Below are 24,167 nucleotides of genomic sequence, written 5' to 3' on the forward strand. Positions count from 1 at the left end.
TGCTGGGGGCTGCGAAAGCACAAAGTCCAGCACTTAATCTAGTCTTGCAGGGGGAGGGGAAAGTGGGCAGGAAAGGCTTCCGGGAAGGAGTGGAGAAGTAAAGGATGGGTGGAAATTTTCCAGACACACAAGCAGGGGAGACTTGGGAGGGTGAGGCTGGCTTAGCTGTCAAAACAGGCAGTTCCATGAGGCCTTCTAAGCCCAGGAAGGAGGAGAGACTTTCCTGAGAGCAGGGGGGCCCCTGACAACGCTCACCCCTCTCTGCCTTTTGCAGCACTTCGCACAGTGCCCGGAACATCCTAGACACTCAAATAGAAGAGGAAATGGTCAAAACACTTCCAAGTGTCTTTTCTTGCTCTCCGGTTAGATTCCTTTCACTTATAGATCAGAATATCTACCTAGGTTCCCAACACTGATAGTAAAGTTGAATTATTGGTTCGGCTCCTCGCCCCGAGCAAGGACAAGTGCAGCTGACAGTTTTTCTGATAATACAAGCAGGTCTGGAATGCATTTGTTCAAATAAGTGACACAGACTGAGGTCACTGGGTCACGAGAGAATACCTGTCATTCAAGCCCTTCCCAACTTGGGCTCTGTCAGCCCAAGAGGGCCTCAAGAGAGGCAGAAAGCTTCCTTGGAAGGACCTCATTTCCCAAGCTGACTTCTAGGTCCCAGTCCTAGGAGGGGAAGGTGAAGGAGCTGGTGAGGGAGTGGGTGGGCAGCAGCCATTTTCACGTAACCGCCCGGCTCTCAACATGGAGCAAGGCCAAGGCCCAGCTTTTTGCGGGGAGAGCAGGAGGGAGGGCATGGGAAGGGCTGCACCTGGGGCCTGGAGGCCCATCAGGAAATGAAAACCAGTTTTCAACAAGCTTGGCTTTCTGTATTGCCAGCATGCTGCCTCCTCTCCGAGTTAGGAAGTGGGAAGTGTGCACCCCCAGCCTCTCCAAGCACCGAGTGTACTTCCTGTGTACGCTGGGTCCTGGCATTGGGCCGCAATGGCTCACCGCCAACCACAAGGAGGTCTCCAGGCCCCAAGGGCTGACTTAGAACCTTTCCAGAACTGTTCCTGTGTTGAGAAACTGACTTCTTTTCCATCAGTCACTTCACCGCCTCTCCCCCAGCAAATTCTTTCTTTCTTTGACTGGACACACCCTTCTCTCCTCACAGAACATGCCTTCCAGGAACACCTGCCCAGGCAAAGCCTTCCCCAGGTATGGCTATTTCCTCAGCACTAGCCTCAGAGCTGGAGCAACATCCTGCTTCAGGGAGCCTTCCCGCCTGCCAGGCACCACACCTACCTCCTTTAATCCTTACACTGTCCTGTGAGTGAGAGACAAATTCCACTCCTACTTTGGACAGCAGAAAGCCAGTGGGAGGTAGAGCCTGACTACTGACCATTACCACACACTGTCCTTCCCCGCAGCAATGACGCTCCAATCCCCATCATCAGGCTGGGGCCGCAGGTGTGGCCAGATCTGTGCTTCAGGCCGCAGGCTCCTGCAGCCTCCAGGCAAACCTCTGCAGCTGTGTGTGCCAGTCTCCCTGAAGCACAGGGCTCCTCAAAGGCAGAATGGGAAACCCTGTATCCTGCCCAGAGGTAGGTGACTACAATCCTCAAATGAGTATCTGTTGAGTAAATGACACTTTAAAGGGAAACTGAGATTAAACATTATCATCTACCATGGGCATTGTGCACAGTGGATAATAAATGGCTTGGAGACATCTTTATGAATTCCATTTGGTTCAAAAGACATTCTAGAATGTTCTCAGCTCTAGAAGCTCCAAGGTGGAGAGCTTCCATTTATAAAGTGCTGATGTGTTCCATTCCCAGCCCCATGCTTAGCACTTAACATGCATCAATTCGTGAAATCCTCTCAACCAGACTGTGAGGTAGTTGTTATCTCCATTTTACAGATGAGGCAACTGAGGCTGAGAAGGGGAAAGTAACTCAATTCCAAATCACTAGAGGGTAGAGGAGAGCAGGTATTCAGACTTGGCTACTTTGGAGAAGCTGCCCAAAGGCTCTGAATTCCGGGGTATTAAACAACATAGCCAATATTAGAACTATGATCTAATTGCCACGTTCACCTCCCCACCACCTGCTCCCAATTTCTAAGCCCTCAAAACATCCTAGGGCCACCTCGGTCCAAATCCCAAAATCTTTGTAGTCGTCCCAAACAGAAAATGGGACAGTTGCCTAAAAACCTGGCCTGTCCTTCAAGGATCCCAGCACTGGGTCGATCCCCCCAAAACCAAAACATAGGTGCCCATCAGCGAGCAGCTCAGCTCCCACACAAACACAAGACAGGACAGAGACCCAGCAGGGCTAAGCGCCAGCAGGCAGAGCGCCAGGGGTTATGGAAACACAGCGCAGCACACAAACCAAACCACACGGAGCCAAACTGAAGCCTGGTGTTCTCAGCTGTGTTAGAGCAAACCGAGGGTCCTCTCCCTGGCGTGACTGGGCCAGGAGGAAGGCCTGCCTTCTTTCGAGTTTTCGCACCAGGCCAGGAGGTACCCAACAGTGTGGCTTACTTTGGAATCACTTCGAGAGGCTAGAATACAGACTGTCCCAGGCCTCCAGCTGTTTCAGCCCTGACAACCTAATGGATGACCCCTCCATTCCCTCCTGGGTCGTATTTTTGTTTCCAAACAAGCAAACGGGTCTTGCGGGCATCCACTCAGCTGTGGGTGAGGCCCCCGCTGCCCGAGACACCTGGGCACACACGGTCATGCTGCAGGCCTACCTGGCTCGCACCCGTCCGAGCGGCCTTCCTCTCGGCCGGCTCACCACCTCTCTGCAGCTCTGAGCGCTCAGCCTCCCTTCCCGAGAAAGGGCCCCCCGGGGGCTGCTGGCGGGGCCGGCTCTCCTCTGGGGTGTGGAGCTCTGTGAGTCTCTGTTCCGTGCTCAGGCACCTGACCACGTCTGACGGCCTCAAGCAGCTCTTCTTAGAGATGGCGGGTCCACCTGGGCATCTCTCACCCGCCTCCCTCTCTGCTTTCCTCTCATGCGCTCCATTTCCATCTCGCCATGGCTGCCGCTTACCCTGGCTGCTAAAGGCGTCGCTAAGCTCTGAGATGACCCTGTCAGATCGGCCAAGCCACGGCTGGGAGAAGCTATCCTGGAGGACCCCCATAGATGGCACATAGGTACCACTGTCTCCATTGACGTGGAAGGAGGCCTGGGCCCCGGGCACTGGGGAGTGGGCTTTGTGCGGAGGCGGCAGGGCCAGCGGAGAGACCACTGAGTGTGGGGTGGACCGGTCCGACCAGCCCGAATGGGGAAGGTTAAGGGGCAGCGAGGAGCTGGGCCTTGCAAACAAGGCCAGGGGGTCACTGCTGTAGATAGAAGCCTCAGGCAGGGGAGGCAAGGGTGGGGTCAGGGCCAGAGGACGCCTGCTCGGGACCCCTACAGTCAACGAGATCCACTCAGAGGTGACAGCATGCATCTCCGGGGACAGGGCTCGGCGGGAGTGGGGCAGAGATGAGGGGGCTGGCATGAGGAGCTTGCTGTGACTGGGAAACTTCAAAAGAGAAGGAGAGAGAAGAAAACAAAAGAAGTAAAAGGCACAAGTGTCAACACAGAGAATAAAGGAGGAAAATAATCACACGGGATGTCCGGAGAGGACCGAAATGGAGAGGATGAGCAGGGCACGCTGGAGTCCAGAAAGGAAATCATCTGGTCGGGCTGGGAGAGAACCTGGATGTGGATGCGGGTGCGTGTGTGTGGATGCAGGTGCGTGCATGTGAACGCATGGGTGTGTGCAGGCGGGGGAGAATGGAGAAGCAGGTGGCATGGAGATGAGAGAAAGGGTCCCATCAGGACAGGAACAGATGCTGCTAGCTGGTCTGCAGAATCAGATTTAAAGGGACACACTGGGAGCTCCCTACCCCCACCCCATCCAACTGCCTCTGCCATGAACCCTGACCCGGAGCCATGAGGAGAGAAAGGTGGCCTCCTGAACTACTATGTTGTACACTGAGACGAATATAACAGTGTACGTCAACTATACTTGAGTAAAGAGAGTTTAAAAAGGTCTGCCACCACTCTGGCCCTTCTTGGGCATTTAATCTCTCTAGGGGGCTCAGTGAAGAGCCTTCCAGAGAGGTGTAGGAGCAGTGTAGCCATCTTGTTTCATAGCTGCACTTGGCTATAGTCAAGCGTAAAATCTAGCTGTGTTCCTCATGCTGTGACGAAGCAGAATGCCCTATGCCGGCCCACACTCTCCCTGGGAGATCACGGGATCTAGATCTCGCCATGCAAAGAATCCTTGGGTCAGCCTGCCTCATGCTTTCAGCCAAGAACCATCTCCTGGGGTCGGCAATGGCAAGTGAGAGAGGACGATGAGAGAAAAGAGGCCCCCTCCAAGTGGCATCCCGGGCCCCCGGGTCCTGCTCTTGTTCCCCTGACCATCCTCCCTGTAACTTATCATTTACGGTCAGTCTTTCACAGAAGTCACCCCACTGTGCCTCTCCTGAACCCAAGGTTTAGTTTTTTTCCTTGGCTTTGGACAGTGGGGATGGGTTTGAAATAATTTATAGTTTAAAATAAGTTGGTTCATAATTAATGTTTAGGAAGCAAAGACCATATTATGCTTATAAATCTACTTCCTTTCAGCCTAGTATAGACAGAGATGCTGTAAATTCCTTTTGCAACCCGGTTCTTGACTGCAAAGAATACTCTAAATCTGGTCTATATGTCTGAGGATGAGGACGTGGAATTCTTTCAGTCTTTGTGTTCTGCAGGCCAATCTTGACCAGTAAAGATGACTAAGAGAACCATCCTGGCCATGGTATGTATGGGACAACGGCGGTACCCAGACAACCAGCTTTGGTCAAACCAGCATGGGATGCTGCCAGAACAGAGTTTTGGACCATCTGATAATGACAGTTATTTCTCTCCCTAATCATCTTATCCCCAGAGCAATCACCCTAAGTGCTTCCTTTTCCCTCAGATAATATTTCTCTCAGCAAATTCTTGAAAAATGCCGTTGTACACATGAAAACAGACCCTGGGATGCATACTCTCTGCACTGCTGCAGACCCACCCCAGAGGGGCTGTGTGCCCTTAGCACTTAGATTTGTCGTGCTGAGTGTGAAAACCAGTGACGAGAAGCTTAGGTACCTGAGGGCTTGCAGTGGAGCTACGACTTGGGGAAGAGGAGAAAGGCAGGTCGATGTAATCTGTGGGATTTTTCACCAGTGGCCGTTTGATCACATCCACATAGGTGATGGGGAAGATGCCTTGCCGGGACGTGCCTGGGATCCTCCCTTCGTACCAGTTCTCGTCCACCTGTCGAAGCAGTGTGATCCTCTCGCCCTGCAAGACACAGTGAGGCAGTGGCCCTTGCCCTAGCAGACCTCAGCACGTCTGAGGCCGCTGCCTGTACCCTGTGCTCTCCTGCATGACTTGTCACATTCTTCGATCAGAAAAACCTTCCATGCTCATCCTGGATGAAATTAATCATCGCTGAGATGGAGATGCTAACAGCAGTTAGAACTGCCGGGAGTCTGTTAAGCTTGGTCCTTACATATTTCACTAAAGAAGGTCAGACTCATTCCCCCAAGCTAACAGGAAAATGTAATGTCTTTTCTTTTTTGGCTGTATCACAAAGCTTGTAGAAAATAGTTCCCTGAATGGAGACTGAATCTGGACCCTTGGCAGTGAGAGCATAGTCCTAACCACTAGACCGCCAGGGAATTCCCCAAATCTAGTGGTTTTGACTTGCTTAATGCAAAACAGATATCCAATCTTCTTCTTTAAGGTAAAGGTTTTGGGGATTCTTTTTCTTTTATAATATAATTGTATTTTTCCTGTATCATTATAGGAAAATTAAAACATAAACGTAAGGCAGAAAATAATCACTACCCATAATATTATCACTTGAGGGTCACCCCTGGTTAATATTTTGGTACAGATAATTCCATGTGAATTAGACTTGCATATATTTTTTCTTATAAAAACAATATGCACTCTATTCCCTTTTGTAATTTGCTTTTTTGGTACTGAATAACATACAGTACACATCCTTCTTTATCAAGAAATATAATTGTTTTTCCTACCGGTGCACAGCTTAATGGCCCACTGCAGACATTCGATTGTACATACATATAATGGTTTAATTATTGGTCTCCTGATGTAGGGCAACTAGGTTGCTTCCACTGTTTCTCTTTTCTGTAACGTGGTTCATCTTTTTTCAAGGCATACCTCACTTCCCTCAACCCTCAGTAAAATTCTTAACTTTAGTACCTTCAGCCAGCCAGAGAATTTTGACATATACAGAGTTTCTGAATTCCTGGGAAGAACAGTGTCTCTGCCTGGCTTAATTGTTTTCAAAATAAGTACAACCACCTTGAAGGCAATGACAACATTGTCATCTCCTGCTCACCGAGGGCCAACTAAGTGCCCCGTGTCACACTGGGGGCTTCCCTGAGGCTGCTTCATTTAATCTGCTCATGGTGGCTCAGGGAGAGGGCCATTTATCTTCACTTAGCATAGGAGGAAATCACAGCTCTGAAAAACTATTTAACTCCCCAAAAGCTGCATGCCTGATAACCTATGACTCTTCAAAGTTTTTCAGACTTTTGGTGTCCTAGGACGTCCCCTTCTCCACATTAATGCTGTATAACCTAGTTGGCAACGCAGCACTTCTCACATTACTAGGTACTCAATAAACACTGAATACAGTTTATGAAAGAGGTGGGTCTATGATTTCAGAAATACTACCTTTCATCAGTAAATTCAGTGTATGGTCTGTTCTTTAATACTTCACTATAGAAATCCCCCAAATGCCTTCAATGCAATTCTTCATGGGGCACAGCTCTTGGGTATGCAACAGCCCCACCAGACTGGCCGGCACTGCAATACCCCATCCCCACAATGACAGCACCCCCCAAGTGAGGGGTCCCCTGGTGCAGTATGAGAGGGCAGCTTACCTTTCTGAAGGACATCTCTACTTGGGTATCACCATTAAAATTAAACTTGGCGATGGCTTCACCATATTCCAGAACCTGTACTGGTGTCAGTTTTTTGGGTTGAGCCTTCTCAGCAGGAGGAAGAAGCTAAGAAAGGGGGAAAAAGAAAAAAAAAGAGGCAAAGGAGAACAGAAAAGAGCAGAAGGCAAGGAAATGAGGAAACAAAACACAAGTTAGATAAATGGTGCTCTGGGCATGTCTGGGTTTTTCCTGAGAAAGAGACAGAGCCAGGGTACCTCGATGTAGGTGCGGGGGAAGATCCCCACCCGGCCGTGATGCTCTCCTTCGTACCAGTTCTGATCGATTTGCTTATAAATGTAAACGATGTCTCCCTTCTGCAGAGGAAGCTCCCTGTGGACAGAGGGTCACAGCATTTTAGGAGATGTTCCAATGAGTGTAAGACTGCGATGCTCGGTGTTTTAGCAAAAGAAGACTCTGAGTGAGGTCAAAGGGGGCAAGTTACATCAGTATTTGTGACATCCTGATATCCTTTTATCATTCTATCCATTTAGCCATCCACCCACCCATACACTCTTCTAGCATCATGCGGTAGACAGGCTCTGCAATTAGGCAGATCTGGGTTCAAAACCCAGTTATTTCATTTGCTAGCTCTGTTACCTTGGGCAAGATACTTAATTCCTCTGAGATGTTGAGTTGGCCAGAAACATGTGTGTGTGTGAAAGTCTCTCAGTCGTGTCTGACTCTTTGTGATCCCATGGACTATACAGTCCATGGATTTCTTTAGGCCAGAATACTGGAGTGGGTAGCCTTTCCCTTCTCTGGGGATCTTACCAACCCAGGGATTGAACCCAGGTCTCCTGCCCTGCAGGTAGATTCCTTACCAGTTGAGCCACCAGGGAAGCCAAGAAACATTTTATGGAAAAGCCCAAGCGACTGTACTGGGTTTCTGGCCAACCCGATACTTTCTTTATCTGAAAACAGGAGCTAACTCAGAGCTTTTGGAGAAATCAGCAACAAACTACAAATAGAAGACCTAGCCTAGTGCCTGTGATAATGTTAAAAGTCAGTAAATGTTAGTTCACTTCCTTTTCAACACAGAAAAGGGATCTTGGAAAGAAAAGTGGATTTTCCCTCTTCATGCCCATTTTCAGCTTTTCCATATACATCCCTTTGTTTGCCTCAATAACATGTTAATCTCTAGCCAGGACTCCATTTTTTAAAGTGAGACAGAAAGATAATAGATACATTTTAAGCAAAACAAGAACTGCAACTTGAAATTTTCTTGAATTAGAAAAAATGACCTGATCTTTTCCACGTGGGTCAAACAAACAGCATGGAAAGACAGGTCTCTGACTGCAGTGTGGAGGGGGCATGCCTGCTTTGTGGTGTGCTAGGTGGTCCCACGGCACACAAAGGGGTACTGGCTAGACAACGGGGCACATCCAGAAAACCTCACACAGAGTCAGCCCTGTGCTGGATCAAAGAATAAGGCTGCCTGTGTGGGTCTCGCACCAGCAGGCAGAATTCTAAACCTAAAGAGCCCTGTGAAGGGAATCCAGGGCGTTTGTCTCTAGAAAAAGAATGTCTTTCGTCAATTTTTTGCCATAGCCCCTCTCAGGGGAGTTCTGAATATCCACCCTCCATTTACCCTCAACTATGGACACACAGCTGAGCAGAATCCTCAGAATACCCACCCCTGCCAGAGAGCTACAGCTTCTAAACTCTGCTACTCTAAGTGATCGCAGGTATGGAGGTGGGTGGGAGCTGTGATTCCCACCCCCCACAATACTGCCACATCAGGTAAGCAAGGAGGAGGGGGACACTCATGAGGTCATGTATCATTGGGGGCTGAGGATGCCTCCTTCCTGCTCCATGGACCACACCCCATCCTCAAGGAACCAGTGGCAAGGTCTGATAGTAACAAGATTTGCAAAATGATAATGTGATACACTTTAGATCTTTTCTGGAGACTCATCATGCACTTCAGCACCCTGGCACCCTGGAGGAAGTCCTGTGGGACAGAAATCTGTTTAACTTGGTTGAATCAAGTGCTTCCACAGAACACTTTTTTGAGTAACATTTATAGGGGAAAACAGAACCCAGTGACTGGAGGTGTTTAACATATTCAAGTCTATGGATCTCTCATTTTCTCTTTAAAAAGTGTTATTAAGTTTTTTTTGGAGGCAACATGGTACAATGAAAGCACAGGGTCAGGAGGAAGGCACCCTGTCCCCAAAAGAAACAAGGTGGATAAATGGCACTTACTTTAGTGTCTGAGCTTTAAAGTCAAACTTGGCTCTGGCAGGTCTCATCTAAACACAAGAAACAATGGCAAGTTAAAATCACAATTCATGTACAATGAAAAGAACACGTTTACAAGTTTCAGAAAGCAAAGCAGAAAAATCCACCCTAACCAGTTTACTCTGGTATTGAAATATGGGTAGAATTCCACTTGTCTGACCTTAGCAGAGCACTAGATGAATATTCAGTCAGCTATGCCACACGCGAGGATCTCCCTACGGAGGGCCAGATTTGGGGAAGAGATGGTTAGAAAAGTCCTAAAGCTGAAATGCTGGTTCTCAAAGCTGATACCGTTATTTAAAAAAAACAAACAAAAAACCAGCTGGAAGTCCTGAGACATTCCTTATCTACTGTCTTCCTCTTTGGGGAACACATTCTGTTTGCATGACTTAAATTATGCCCTGCAAGTAGATGAACCCTGATTGACTTCTCACATCACCTCCAACTCCATATATTTCTCAACGTCTGTGAAATCATCCAAAAAGCCAGATATATGAGCCCTGAGCTCATGCTCTTCCTCAAAGGCTCCCATTCTTGTCGGGGAGCCCTCTCCTAGTCTCCCAAGCCTGGAAGTCGTCCGCAGCCCCGCCTCCACTTTCTCATCGAGCCTGTCATTAAGTCACGCCAACTCTCCCTCCGTCCCCTCCACAACCCCTCTCAGGTTCGACCTCTGGTCCCCGCAAGCACAAAGCTTCCTTTGACTTCAGTTCTCTTTGCTCTAATCTGCTGTCACTCAGAGGCACAAATAACATTCCTCAAATGCCTCCATCACATCACTGCCTCACCCTGAAGTTGGCTGAGTCTCTCAACTGTCCTTCAGGTCAACTCTCAATGCCTGAGGTGGGTTAAGGTCTCTGGGTAATTTCTCCCCACTCATACCTAACTGCCTTATCTCCTAGGACACTCTTCCTGTCCCAGTCAGGCAAGTCTATTTGCTGCATCTTGTCTCGACACCGTTCTGTGTCTGGAATTTCTTCATCACCAATTCCAGCAAAGAGAGGAAAAGGTTCTTCTTCACTTACCATGTTTAATTGCACATCTTTCTTCCCCACCACTAAAAGTAGTTACTTTTTTTTTTTTTTAAAGAAAGACAGAGGGGAGAAATCAAGTGAGCAAGCTGTGCATAGCTGCCAGTATAATTCTGCCCCAGCCATGAGCAGCTCCAACCTGCTCAAATGTTATGACTTTTTGGTCTAGGGAAACAATGTGATGAAAATTAAGTTAGTACTTCCTACTTCAATATTAGAAGGCATGGACAAAGCAGAGGGGAATATCGGTGAGAAAAAAATCACTTTCAGAAGCTTCATCAAACTTAGTTTTAGATCCTGATCCCTCAGTGAAATACCCCCATATTATCAGGCTCCTCGAGCTGGGGTCTTGTAGGGACCTTTTTAAGGCCATGAATTCTCTGCAGGAATTTTTTATTTTTGCATTTTTACGTGCTGTTTCTGTCTATCTCCAATACATACTAGAATTCAGCTAAATGCCAACCTTAGAATCAATGTCAGAATTTCAGTGTCTGCATCTGTATCTGTTATGACTAAAGAGCATAATTTAACCACTATAAGCAAATAAGAAGAGAACAATCATGGAGTTATTTACAAATGACAAGTTCACAGAGAAGGCCAAATGACCAACATTTTAAGGACACGAATGTCACAGTGGTTTCAATTTTTAAAAGGGGAGAGGGTGCTGGTTACCTCATGACAGCCAACTGCAGAGCTGTGTGAAATTAAAAACATATTTATACCAAAATAGCATGATATTCATACTCTGAGTGACAACTGAATTCAGGGAAATTATATCAACTATCAATTAAATTAGTAAAACCCAAGCCACGTGACGAATAGTCAGTGGTACCTTCTGTCACTCAAAAGATTGAGACATGAATATTAACCAGCTCTCAATTAAATTAATAATTATCAAATAAAAACTGTATAGGTGTATCGTTTACTATTTAATCTGTAAATTGGCTTAGGTCAACACAGTTGGGTTGGTGAAAATTTGTCTTTAAAGGGAACCCATACGTTATTTAAGACTGAGAAACACTGATTCCATCAAACATAAGATATAAGTCATCATTGCCTATATAAAGCATCATTTCCCTCTTTATCTTCCTCCATCCCCTTGAGGCTGAATTTATCTCTTCCTCCTCTGGTTCCCAAGGCATCGCGTTACTTACTACAACAGAGGTAACTGCTCCAAGGGTGCCTCCTCCACTAGACTGCCCGCTTTCCAAGAGCACAGTCTGAGTCTTGTTCCTGTCCCTTCATAGGGTCCTGGACAGGATTAGCAGTCACCCAAACTCTACTGAATGGGCCAGAGTTCACCTACACAGCCTAGTACACTGGGACACAATGGTAATGGGACAGAAGTACATCTACAGGGTCTGGAACACCAGGACTCATTGGTCTTTGTCTTCCGACGTCTGTCAGTCAGCATCTAGGGCACGGATTCTCAACATGCACTCCTGAACTGCTCAAAAATGCAAATTCTCAGATCATACCCCAGAATCAGAAACTTGGTGGATGGGGACCAGCAACCTGTATTTTAATAAGCCTTGAGGGGATTCTGACGCTCTCAAGTTTGAGAACCTCTGCTCTAGAAGGGATGCAAGGTGGGTTAGGCAGAGTTCACCTGCCTCTGTCTATGGTTACTGTGCCCTGGTTGCACTTCATTTGCATGTATTATCTACAAGGAGTAGGCAGCCCTAGGTTGCCTCTGCATGTTCCCATCTCCTCCATCACTCACAACCAGGTAGGTCCGGGAACAAGGATAACCCATCACCAGAACCTTCAGAGCAGAGTGGTATGGAGGAACTGGAATGCTGAGGGCTGGGAGCTGTCTTTTCCTTGCATCTGAGTTACTCTTGATAACTTCTGCCTTTTTTTAAATTACATTTTATTTTTCTCTACCACCTTAGAGCCACTTTCCCCTCCCCAGCTTTCCTTTTCACCTGGTTCCCTTCTTCTCTGTCACAGTCACCTTCTATTCCTTTAAAAAAGAAAAAAAAAGAGGGAATTCCCTGGTGGTCCAGTGGCTAAGACTCTGAGCTCCCAGTGCAGGGGGCCCAGGTTCGATCCCTGGTCAGGGAGCTAGATCCCACATGCTACAACTAAGACCCAGAGCAGCCAAATAAATAAATAAAAATTAAAAAAAAAAAAGAAAAAAAGAAAAAAAAGAAAACAAAACCCAAACCATTTGAAGAATAACCAGTGGTGCCTCTGTCACTCGAAAGACAGAGACATGAATATTAATCAGCTGTTACACTGAATGATTATAAAACTGGATACACTTTGGTGTCACTCCCCCATTCCTCCACCCCCACCCCCCCACCCCCCGACACACACACTTCCCCAAAAGGAGCTAATCTTAGGCAGGGCTACTTAAGGGCCATGTGGCAAACCAAACTCTGACACAAAATGCAGCCTTTGGCCGGCATGAGAATTTCAACATGCTGACCTCCGTGCAGGAGGCCAAGGTCCAGATAATATCACTTTAGAGGCTTGTGCCTCTTTGTTCCTTGTATAATATTAAGTTTCGTAATCTCAGCTGAGAAATGTCCAAATTAAGGGAATGGAGGAAATGGCTCTCAGAGAGTTCTTACCCTCCACAGCTTGCCCTAACTGCAAAACTCTCTGGCTTTCAAAATTCCTCAGTGAGGTTTCAGTTCTCTTGAACACTTCAATTATATCATTGTAGGATACCAAGCAGCAGTACTGCCATGTAATACAAGTTTCACTAAACCATCTCTTCCAAGAAGAAGCTTGTAATTGTCCACACCATGGCCACTACTGCATATGAACTAAGGTACAGGTTTCTAAGCAGGACGCACAGGCAACACAGTATCATGGTAAAATGCGGATGGAGAAGGCGGGACTCATGAAGGCAGCCGATGCTCTAAGGCATGCATTCGGAGTGTGCACCAGTGGATCCCAGTCCCGCAGCCAGGCATGCTTGGACATACAGAGCACAGGACATTACGGGAATCAGGTCCTCCGAGCAGCCAGAGAAGGGCCAAAGCAAGCCTAAGGGAAGCCAGGATGACAGATGCTGCTTGGAGAACTAATGTGGCCTGCAGAGGGCAATGCTGAGGGGAGGCAACTATTGCTTTGGGTCAAGCAGCAAATCAAGGTGACCAAAACAGACCTCTGACCCAGTTTTCCTTTTTGCCGTATCGTCTATATTGAGGAGGTCCCCAAAGCGCTCATTAGTGATAAATTGATGGTGCGTTGGAATGACGCCCGTGTGGCGTCGAGCTGCGATATCGGCTTCTTCTTGCTCGCGTTTAAGTCGTCTCTGGTCCGCTAAAAGTTTCTGCCATGAAATTGCATAAAATGGGCAGTGAATCATCTGGTCCAGGGCATTGGAAAACTGCCAACAAAAACAACTAAGGAAAGAGGTGCTGGGTCAATAGAGAGGAAACAGATGTTGGAGGGGCTTTATGTTCCCACTGTAACCACCCCCTGTGTGCTCTGTGTAGGGAGGAGCTGGCACTGCAGGAGAAATCTAGGCAGCACTGAAGGCTGGTCCCATGTGGTTACACTGTCTGCAGACTATCCGTCAGCTCAGCTGACAGCATCCTGCCTCCAGATACAAGGCAGCCAAGGCCACATCATCCAGGGATCCTTCTGGAGCATTCATGAGCATGGAGCATGGCAGGAGGCCGGAAGTGCTATCCTTACCTCACTTAGCCAGTGATGAGCTCCCATAATGTATTCCCACAGTAGAACCAGGGCGGGCTCTTCCTCCTGCCCACATCTGGCCTGTTAAAACTGCTGTGGGCTTTTACTAAGGGGTTCTCTGGCAAGCAGGTCATTTTGTGCTTCCTATTGCTGCTATTTGAATATGCTCAAGAGAGTAGAAATACCCATTTCAGAAAATATGGCACCCTTCCTCCTAGGCCAGCCAACCCCTCCTCTGAGTACAATTTTAGGAGGCTTCAGCATGTGCACCAAAACCTATTTATGTGATGGACAGAAAGCATCATTTAGTATCCTAATGTACTTTTTACTCAACTACTTCTTCCTTAGAGAAATGAAGCTGAGTTTAAGGGAGTGCTATAGACTATACATATAGGAGATAAACTAAGAATAAGGTACCTGAGTTTAGAAGAAATATTCTCTCCTAAATTAAGGAAACAGTCATTCATGTCTGTTTTTAAAGGCTTTTTAAAATAAGTAAACAATATTACATTTAACTAAATGTCCTCACTGACTACTGAAAGGACCCTACAGAAGAGAATTTTAATGTTTTCTTATTCTAAACCAATCCCAGAATTATTCATTAATGCATTCATTAATGCATTCCCAGAATTAATATTGCTTGCAGGAAGGCATTAATTAGAACTGATCATTTTGAGCATTCTCAGTGAAGCATTAGCCTTCTCCTAGCAGGTAGTGAAATGCCCTAAGTGACACCTAGCTCCAAAGGAGGGTGGCTCCATCTTTCTATTCTTCTCCAGGGTCTACCAATGATAAAGCAGTAACTTGTCAAATAGCTATGGGATTTCCAGTGCACAGGATAAGTTGTGGTAAAGATTCAGTGAGAAAAGACATGAGAAAGTGCTTTGTGAAACACCATAGGGCCCTGGTTTCCAGCCCTGCCTCTGTTACAAGGTAACTTTCTATGTGGTCTGGGGCTAGCCAGTACCCTATGGCAGTCCTTTCCTGGATAAAACAAGGGAATTGGCTGGATGACCACCAATGTCCCTTCCAGGACTGACAGGTTCTTGTTTTCTGAACTGCATTATCATCAATGTTAATAATAAGCCACTTGTGGGACTTTCCTGGCAGTCTAGTGGTTAAGACTCCATGCTCCCAACGCAGGGGGCACAAGCCATTCCTGGATGGGGAACTAAGATTCCACATGCTGCATGGTGTGGCCTAATAATAATATGAGTGAGTGCAAATGGAGCAGAGCTCCCCTCCCAGCTTGAATCTGACCTCAGTAAATCCATCATTTCCATAGTTTAAACATATAAGCCAAAACCCAGGTATAAGGACATCAGGATCTGTGAGCCAGTATATTCAGGAAACAAGCTGCTCATCCTCTGAATCGCTACATCAGCAAAGAAAAACCTGCCTCCCAAATGGTAGGTGAGAATTCTATCACAAAACCTCCCATGTTGGATGCTAGGGTTTATACTCCTGAAACGGAATGTCACCTCCCTTCATCATAGCAGGCCAGGTGTCAATAAGTGGAATCTCATATCTCAGTGACAGTGACAAACAGAAGTCTGTTCTGTGGCCTGATGGACATGCATTGTGACATTTTCACATTGTTATCACAAATAATTCTGTCCATCAAATGCTTTCTTGAGTATCTTTTCACAGACAGGTGCAAATGTCTTACTGAGTGCCGTCTGTATGGTGCCCGGAGAAGGGCAGAACTGTGGTCTTTTTTGTCCTTTGTCTCTCCAGCTGACAGCATGACTGTTACCCTCCAGCTCTCTTCAATGTCAGCCCGACCCTAAATTCTTAATAAAAATCCCCTTAGACTCTGAAACCACCCCAATGAAACAGAACATAGGAAAAGGGCTTTGGACTTTACAGGGAAAGGGACAGAGTTGTGTACACATGACCACCTTCCCCTACTGCCACCAGCCTCGAAACAATTCTTCCGTCTTTTCACTGCAGGAAAATGGTCCTCAGAGCTTGTTTAATCAATAGGACCCTTTCTTATGGGAATGTGAAGTCTAGAAAGCACATCTTGTAATAACACTTCATCACAACAGCAGCTTGTGATTCTGCCCATTTAGCTGATATACAGAACCACCTCTTCCTAAATCCCAAGAGAATGTGCCCCTTTCCTGGCCCCACAGTCAGATCACTGCTGTGCACACATTTCAGCAGCTGCAAGACAAAGGCTGATCCTGAAGTTCTTGGGGTGGGGCACTGTCACTGTTTATTGGGGTATCTCTGAGTTAAAGGCAACTTCTTCCAAATGTTTTATAAAGTGTCTTTATCATGGTCATTATTCTTTTTACATTTCCTCTTTTTCCTATTGTATCCTTCTCACAATATGAACTGTGCTTTGTGCAATAGAGGGTGAGTTTCCTTGGAGAATAATTAAGTGGGAGTGAGGGTGCTCCCCTTTCGAGGCACTGAATGCAGAGGTGGGCAACCTCTTTCTGAACCTCCTGGGCAGTAGACTGGCTGGACGTGGCCTTTGGAAGTTAGTGTCTTGAAAAAATCAGTCCTACTTTTGGGAGAAGTGGACTAAAAAAGGAGTGATCGAGCCTGTGTCAAATAAAAAGTCACCTGTGAAAATCCCTATGTTTGATTCTAACTGCTAGGTCATGTCACCTCCCTATATATTTCTGTCGGCACAAGAGCTTAGAGAGTTCAAAGGTGGCGATTACCTCTTTATCATCATGACGCCGTCGAATAAATTCTTCTGTGGATTCCAAATAATCAGCTGGTATAAAATGCCTTGGTGACTCTGAATCTTCAAAACAATAAAGCAGAATTAAAACAGGCAAAGATTTAGTGGGAAACCAGATTGGGAAAAGATTTCACCTTTCATCCATGATAAATATCAAGTTTTTACCATTGTCGTTTGGTGATCAGTATCCAAATTCTGAAGGAAAAAAACCAAACCCCCTCCCTCCTGCTTTTTGGATCTACCTGTGAACTAGTTTCATACACAGAAAACTAACGAGAGGCCAAAAGTGAGCAGAGAGGACCATCTTAGAAAGGTGTCCCTATTAATAAGGCGTGCAGGGTCTTACAGGACACACACTGTACACTCACACACACACACACAGGGCCACCGAGAGAGGCTGCCTCTCAAAAAACCTCAGCGTGAGTCAGGATTGGTGTGAACTGCAAGGGGTTCAGGAGTTCAAATCAACAAATTTCTCAGATGAGCTAAACGGCCAATTTTTCTTTCGAAACAGAGTTTGGTGGTTAGTCTAAATGACATGGGGAATCTGTTTTTAAAGAAGAGCAGCCACTACGAGCCATGATTAATTGCCAAGCAAAACAAACAGAAAACAAAGGACGGACCAGAAAATGAGCACCAAGGGCACAGGGGAGGAGGGAACACAGCAAGCAGAATGGAGGGACGGGTGAGGTGAGACTGGTCAGACACACAGAAGGCCACCTCCGAGGGGCGCCCCCAGTTCCCTGCGGGGGTTGTTGTTCTTGTCCAGGCCCTGGTCTGAGTACGGCACAGAGTTCCCGTTACTACAGGCCCGCGGGCAGAGCTCCGGGGTCGCGGGTCTCTCCTGAGGGGGCTCTGAGATCCGGCTCAGCCGGGCCATGGTGAGCCGGGAGGACAGGCGTTTGGGCACCGAGGGCCTCCCCTCGGAGGGAGGTTCGTCCCGATGAGGCTGACTGGGGGGCTCTGGCTTCTGGCCTGAGAAGTCCCCGGGGCCAGGCTGTCTGAGAGGGTGCTGGAGGGGCTTTTTCAAGCGAAAGGGGAGGGGGCTCATTAGGTAGATGTTCCTGAGGAGCGTGCCCTTGTCCCCCCGGGGATCCGGGCGCCAGTCGGGCCGCCGGGAGGCCTGCTGCTGCTCGTGCCTGCGGATGGTGGTGAAGCGGGTGTAGGAGGCCGGGCAGGTGCCCTTGCACTTGTTGAGGCGGTGTTTGGGGAAGTCCCCGTGAACGCTGCCGCTGCTGCCCTCTCGGCTGTCGCTGGACACGTTGGAGCAGCGGTCCAGCTCATCTGAGCAGGCGGAGAGGGGCTCAGAAGGCACAAGGCCCCGGAAGCCCAAGGCGGAGTCCGCCATCCGGCTACACGTCGGGGAGGCATAGATGATGCTCCCGGAGCTCAGCCCATCTACCTCCCGGGGCCGGAGCTTGGTTGACTCCAGGAGGGACTCGGCCGAGCGGGCGGACATGAGGCCGCTCCGGGCCAGCACGGGTGTAGGGGACTTGCTTAGCCTGCCAGACAGATCCAGGGACGGCATGGACCGGGATCGCTGAATCAGCTGCTCGAAAGCCGTGATGCGGGAGGAGACAGTGTGCTTGGGAATGTGCTCCGAGCCCTCCTGGCTGGGGCCCAGCTCGCCCCGGGCCAACGCCAGGCCGCTCCTCTCGAAGTGGGAGGCCAGATCCCGCACGCTGGAGGAGCCGGACCCCAGGAAGAGTCCGGCCCGGTTGATGTGGTGCATGTCGCGGTAGAGCATGGTAAACTGCGGGCCGGCCTTCCTCGAGAGTGGACAGGGCCTCCTGGCAGCGGCGCCGAACTCCTGCAGGCTCAGCGTGCTGCTCGAGCGGCTGTCGTAGTCCCGCCGCGAGCGCATGAGCAGATTTTCCACGCTGCCCCCCACTGGCAGTGGGAGGCCTCTTCTGGAGTCATTCAGAGAACCCGAGACACAAAGATTTTCGCAGCTCTGAGCCTTTTCGGACGGCAGAAGGATGCTCTTCCGATCCTGCAAGAGAGCGCTGGGAGCAGAGAGCCTGGGTTTGAATTTGGAGGGTAGGATTTCCGAAATGCAGGCTTTCGCGGCGGACAGGGGCTTCTTGTGCTTACACCCAGGGCCTAACGCACTGCTACTGTGAACTACTCGGCTATGAGCTGAAGATGAAGAAATCATGTGAGCATTCCCACCTTTACGATCCACTGGAAGCATGCAGAATAAAATAAACAGACCCATTAGGTTAAAGCTGAAAGCTGCTACCAAAAAAAAAAGAAAGGGGGAGAGGGAACATGCTTATTTGTCAGAGGGTTTTGGTGGTGGTGGTTTTTTTTTTTTTTTTTTGGTTTCTTTTGTTTTAATTTCCAGTCGATGTCCGGAAGCAAAACAATCTGTGCTGCAAAGCAGGTGCAAAGATGCAACAAAAAATGGCCACCCTGTTAGAATTAGGAAAAGCTCAGCTAATTTCTAAGAAAAGGGAACCAGAACAAAAAAGAGACAGAGAGAGAGAGATGCTTCAGGGAGAGCAAGGTGGGGATTCAAAGGAAGGGAACTATTAATACCAGAAAGAAAAATGGCCGGTGAGAAACTCAGGAAGGGGGCCGGGAGGGCTCAGTGGCCTGGAAATGGATCTGAACACTGATCCCAGTAGCTGGAGGTTTACTCTCACTGCCATCACCCTAGGAACAGGTACAGATGGCCAAGAAGACACCCCAATAACACTGTAGATGGGCCAGAGTCTTGCAGGCTACACCTCGTTACCTTTAGTGGAGGCCGAGCTGGATGGCCGCTTGAGCCCACTCAGGCCCTGGAGGGGGATGTCTCCTCCTTCCAGGACACTTTTATAAATCTGCCTCTCATTCTCCAAGCTGGTGAGATCCCCAGGAGCCCCATCGGATTCCCTCTTCACCGCATGGAAGTTGGAAGAATATACACTGAGAACAATGAAATTTTTAAAAAGAGAAGGAGAAAAAAAAAAAACCAGCAGTGAGTATTTTTAAGTTTTCTGAAAAGCACACTACTAGCTGAGGATAAGGAAACATAGCTCCTGGAATCCTTACCAAGCACAGTCCTTCCTAAAGGGCATTCTTATTTAGCCACAGAGCTTGACAGACAAAGCAGGCCCTCAGGGGCCCCAGAATGTTCAGGAATTGTGTCCCAACAGCAAGGTGCTCTGAGATGACTGCATTTGTGCTTTAAAAGAATAACTGAGAAACACTGCCTGGGCACAGAGCGGGGTCAGACAGCAAGGGGTTCTGGGGCCCAATGACTGCGCACAAGACGAGACAGCCAAGGACATAAGTGGCGCTTCTAACATGCCACCAGCCAGAGTGGGCCATTTCAAGTCCAGCACCTGCATAACCTTTCTAGGTTGTTCCTCACAAGTGCTTTGACCAACGGAGCATTAAACTGAACAAAAGGTAGTTGCCCAGCTGTCTTGGGTCTCCAGGAAAATCACCAAGTGCAACCGGAAACTGGCATTCTTTGTGCACTTATTCCATCCATTGCTTTCAAAATCTGTATCAACACCTTAGGACATGCATTATGGAGTATCAACTATCACTTGTTTATATTGCTCATTTATATTTATCTTGTTCAAAGTCTAGGTGTTTTTGCAAGTTACCACAAATCCTTTATGGAATGAGGTGGGGCACAGAAAAAATTAAGAGCACTTACTCACTGAACCCTCCCCTCCCCCTAATTCCAGTTTTCTATGCCTTCACCCACAGACACACTGACATGTGGGCATACTCACACATGTGTGCACACACACTCAGATCAGGGGTGACCCCCTTTCTCCCACAAAAGCACTCAGGCTCTCCCTAGGCTGCTTTTCTGTCCTACCGAATTCCATTTACCAGTATCAGTATGGATTTTTCAGCTGAAAGATATAAACAGCTTGATAACATTGATTCATTCCAATATTTTATTTATTATCAGCCATAACCAGCTGCCTGACCTCACACCCCCTCTACCTCTCCAGTTATCAGGACCCAGCCCCTACCCACAGCCACCTCACCTTTGGCCGTTATCCAGCCGTTATCACCATTTTTTCCTGCTTCCACCAGAACAACAAACCAGTACTCAGGAAACCTCTCAGAATGGATCTGCTCTAGCCAATTGTTTTCCTTCTGATACCAAAGCCAACATGCTTTTTCCAGATGTGTACACTTTGCTACTGAGGGGCTCTTTGTTTAAAAACAATATCTAAAAGCTCTTAAACAGTGTTTTAAAATATATCATTTCTATTAGATCTCCTAACGTTGGAAGGGCATATCATCTGACCCACTTTCTCCAAGGGAAAACCGAGGACCAGAGGGGTAAATGTATTTGTGGACGGTCACAGAGTTGTTGGATCTTGCTGTGTTCCAACAGATCAGAGAGGATGGGGAAACCAGTCAGACTGATCAAGAAAGGGCCAGTCAGGACTAGCACCCACAGATTACTCAACAAAAAAGTCAAATTCAGAAGCTCAGAGGAATCTTCTGGTATCCAGTGGTTAAGACTTGGTGACTTCACTGCTGAGGCCTGGGGTTCGATCCTTGGTCAGGGAACTAAGATCTTTCATGGTATATGACAAGACCAAAAAAAAAGAAGCTTAGCCCTTGGTAGTCTGAGTTGAGCCACTTTTGGTTTGGAAAGAACAAGCCAGGAGGAGACAGCATGGGGAACTCACCCCCTGGCTAAGATGCAGAGCTGACTGCTGAGCTTCAAGAGGGATTCAACAAAAACACTCACTCGAAGGATAAAGTGAGAGAACAGAGCAATCATCTCAGGGCCAACTGTTTCCAAACGTGCCACCAGGCGTGCTCTGGAGGAGGCAGGTTGGGTCCTGGCAGGCTGCGAGTCCAGCCTGGCTCCCATGAGGAAAGTGATCAGCTGAGGCAAACCTGCTATCTTTAAAAACTTGGAAACAATCTGTTTCTCTCAGCCTCAGTTTCTTTCATCTGCAAAACTAGTAGGTGTAATGAGACTGTCCACAAAATCCACCTTCAGATCCGTTATCTATACAGACATTTCTTTTGAGCTCCAGACACATTCAGCTATCTTCTACACATCCCCTACCGCATGATCCTCAGACATCTTGAACCCAGTCTGTTCCAAACCAAACCTAGCTCTGTCCCTCCATCTTCCTTCACCCAAGCCAGAAAGCCAGTAGAATCATCCTCCTTTTCCCTCCCCAGACCTAAGCAATCCCAAGCCCTGCTTATCCCCTGTCCTGGACACAGTCACATGAATCCTGCTCTCTTCCCCCCTGGGACTGCCCACGACTGCTCCACTACACCTCTGCAGGAAGTACACTGCCACTGCCCAAGTCTCCAGTCCTCACTCCCTCCAGTCATCTCTGCAAATCACTGCCAATGATATTTCTAGAGAAGATCTCAAATTGTCATTCCACTGCTCATTTTACTCACTCTACAAATATTTACTGAGCCCCTACTAAAAGTCAATCATTCTCCTAGGTCGAAAGTAAACAGAGGACAAAACAAAGATTTCCTGCCTCATGGAGTCAGTGTTCAAAACCATTTAGTGGTTTCAGGGGAAAAAAAAAAAAATAAATAACTGTCTTTAGACTTTGGGGAATCTAGACTATCTTAGGGACCTCCCTTTTAGCTCAGCTAGTAAAAAATCTGCTTGCAGTGCAGGAGACCTGGGCTTGATCCCTGGGTTGGTAAGATCTCCTGGAGAAGGGAAAGACTACCCACTCCAGGATTCTGGCCTGGAGAATTACACGGACTATACAGTCCATGGGATCACAAAGAGTCAGACTCGACTTTCAGACAATCTTAGAGTACTGCATGAAAAAAATTTTTTTGTATTTATAATATAATGCTACTGTCATTCACTTTTTTACAATATTTTTAAAACTTTTATCTATTTGGCTGTGCTGGGCCTTAGTTACAGCATGTAGGATCTTAGTTGCCACAGGTAAACTCAGTTGTGCGTGTGGGATCCAGTTCCCTGACCAGGGATCGATGCCAGGTCTCCTGCATCAGGAGCATCAAGTTTTAGCCATTGAACCACCAGGGAAGTCCCTATCATTCACATTTTATTTGCTGCTGCACGATAAAACCTTTCTTTGATTTCCCCCTCAAACACTTCCTTGGTTCCATCTCTGAATTTACCACACTGCATTCTGATTGTCATGTATGATCATGTAATTTTCCAATGACACTTTTCCCTGAGGCCAGGCAGTTTATCTTATGAATCTTTGCATGTCGAGTGTCTAGCACTGTTGTTCAATAAATACACATTGGTAGAATAAATGATTCAATGGAGTTAAATGCCAACATGCACACAGATTTATGACATTCTTAACGCCCAGGGGAGTTTCTAATCACTCATGTAAATCTACCCTAATGATTTGTGTTTTGATCTAAAATCAGATTAAGGGGGAAAAGTGATTTCTCTAGTAGACCATCACTATTGAGGAAACAGCAGCTTGTTCTTGAGTGCCACCTACTGGCCAAATAAAATAAAGCTCTTCGGCTAGACAAAAAAAACATATTTGTGCCAAAATGCTAAGTCATGATGAAAATAATGAGTGCTGCTGCTGCTAAGTCGCTTCAGTCGTATCCGACTCTGTGCGACCCCATAGACGGCAGCCCACCAGGCTCCCCTGTCCCTGGGATTCTCCAGGCAAGAATACTGGAGTGGGTTGCCATTTCCTTCTCCAATGCATGAAAGTGAAAAGTGAAAGTGAAGTTGCTCAGTTGTGTCTGACTCTTAGCGACCCCATGGACTGCAGCCCACCAAGCTCCTCCATCTATGGGATTTTCTAGGCAAGAGTGCTGGAGAGGGGTGCCATTGCCTTCTCCAAAATAATGAGTAGTCTACACTGTTGACTTACAGATCTGACAACTCCAGGGAAATAAAATTCAAAATGGGATATACACTATGGTCACAAAGATACTTTTTGAGATGAAAGACTGACAGCTGTATTAGGACATCGGGACTATGGGTGAATTTCCTTCTCTCTCTTCCCAGGGTCTTCTCACATTGTGATAAGGAATCATGCTGATAAAATTCTAAACTGCAGTCTGCTCAAGATGTGAAAGTGGATTTAAGACAACACCATCACTTCTTACAGACTGACCACAGAATTTTTGATTCTGGGCCATTCGGTGACTTGTCTTTCTCTGGTGCTTAGGTTAAGTCAAGTCTTGACATTTCTTTCACGTGTGATTCGCATTCACAAGCTGCCTGCCTCAGTGCTAAGCAAGCTGGATTCTAATTAACTGAGATTTATAGGTGCATTCATTTATTCAGCAAACGCTTACTGTACATTTTCCTACATGTCAGGCCCTGCACTCAGGCTGATTCACCCCCAACTGCAAACACCGAAAAACCTTACTCATTTGAACAAACTGGGAGAGAATCAAGCCCGAATTACTGAAAAGTCCCCACAAGGAAGAACAGCAGGAGGGAAAAGCTCATCTATTTCTGTCAAGATGAGAACTGGGCTATGACTGAAAAACAGAGGTCTTCAGAGACCCATTTCCATGATACAGACAGAAAGTGAAAGTGGCTCAGTCGTGTCCAACTCTTTGTAACCCCATGTAAGCC

General features: G+C 47.4%; 1 protein-coding gene across 50 annotated transcripts in view; it reads right to left on the minus strand.

Moving 5' to 3' along the window:
* The window catches only part of SORBS1 (sorbin and SH3 domain containing 1), a 233,556-nt gene that overhangs the window by 17,147 nt on the left and 192,242 nt on the right, over nt 1-24,167 (minus strand). For 43 of the 50 annotated variants that reach the window (XM_060405059.1, XM_060405041.1, XM_042238982.2 and 40 more), the window contains 8 exons: nt 19,362-19,534; nt 16,599-16,684; nt 13,385-13,552; nt 9,200-9,246; nt 7,210-7,324; nt 6,935-7,060; nt 5,124-5,318; nt 2,746-3,522 (listed from right to left, as the gene is read on the minus strand). In XM_060405059.1, coding sequence (XP_060261042.1) covers nt 2,746-3,522; nt 5,124-5,318; nt 6,935-7,060; nt 7,210-7,324; nt 9,200-9,246; nt 13,385-13,552; nt 16,599-16,684; nt 19,362-19,534 — 1,687 coding nt within the window. Of the gene's footprint in view, nt 1-2,745; nt 3,523-5,123; nt 5,319-6,934; nt 7,061-7,209; nt 7,325-9,199; nt 9,247-13,384; nt 13,553-16,598; nt 16,685-17,341; nt 18,806-19,361; nt 19,535-24,167 lie in introns of all 50 variants that reach the window. The other 7 variants (XM_060405052.1, XM_060405055.1, XM_042238992.2 and 4 more) reach the window with 2 other exon arrangements.

Source organism: Ovis aries, chromosome 22 (genome assembly GCF_016772045.2).
Source record: "Ovis aries strain OAR_USU_Benz2616 breed Rambouillet chromosome 22, ARS-UI_Ramb_v3.0, whole genome shotgun sequence".
In the NCBI taxonomy this organism is placed as follows: domain Eukaryota; kingdom Metazoa; phylum Chordata; class Mammalia; order Artiodactyla; family Bovidae; genus Ovis; species Ovis aries.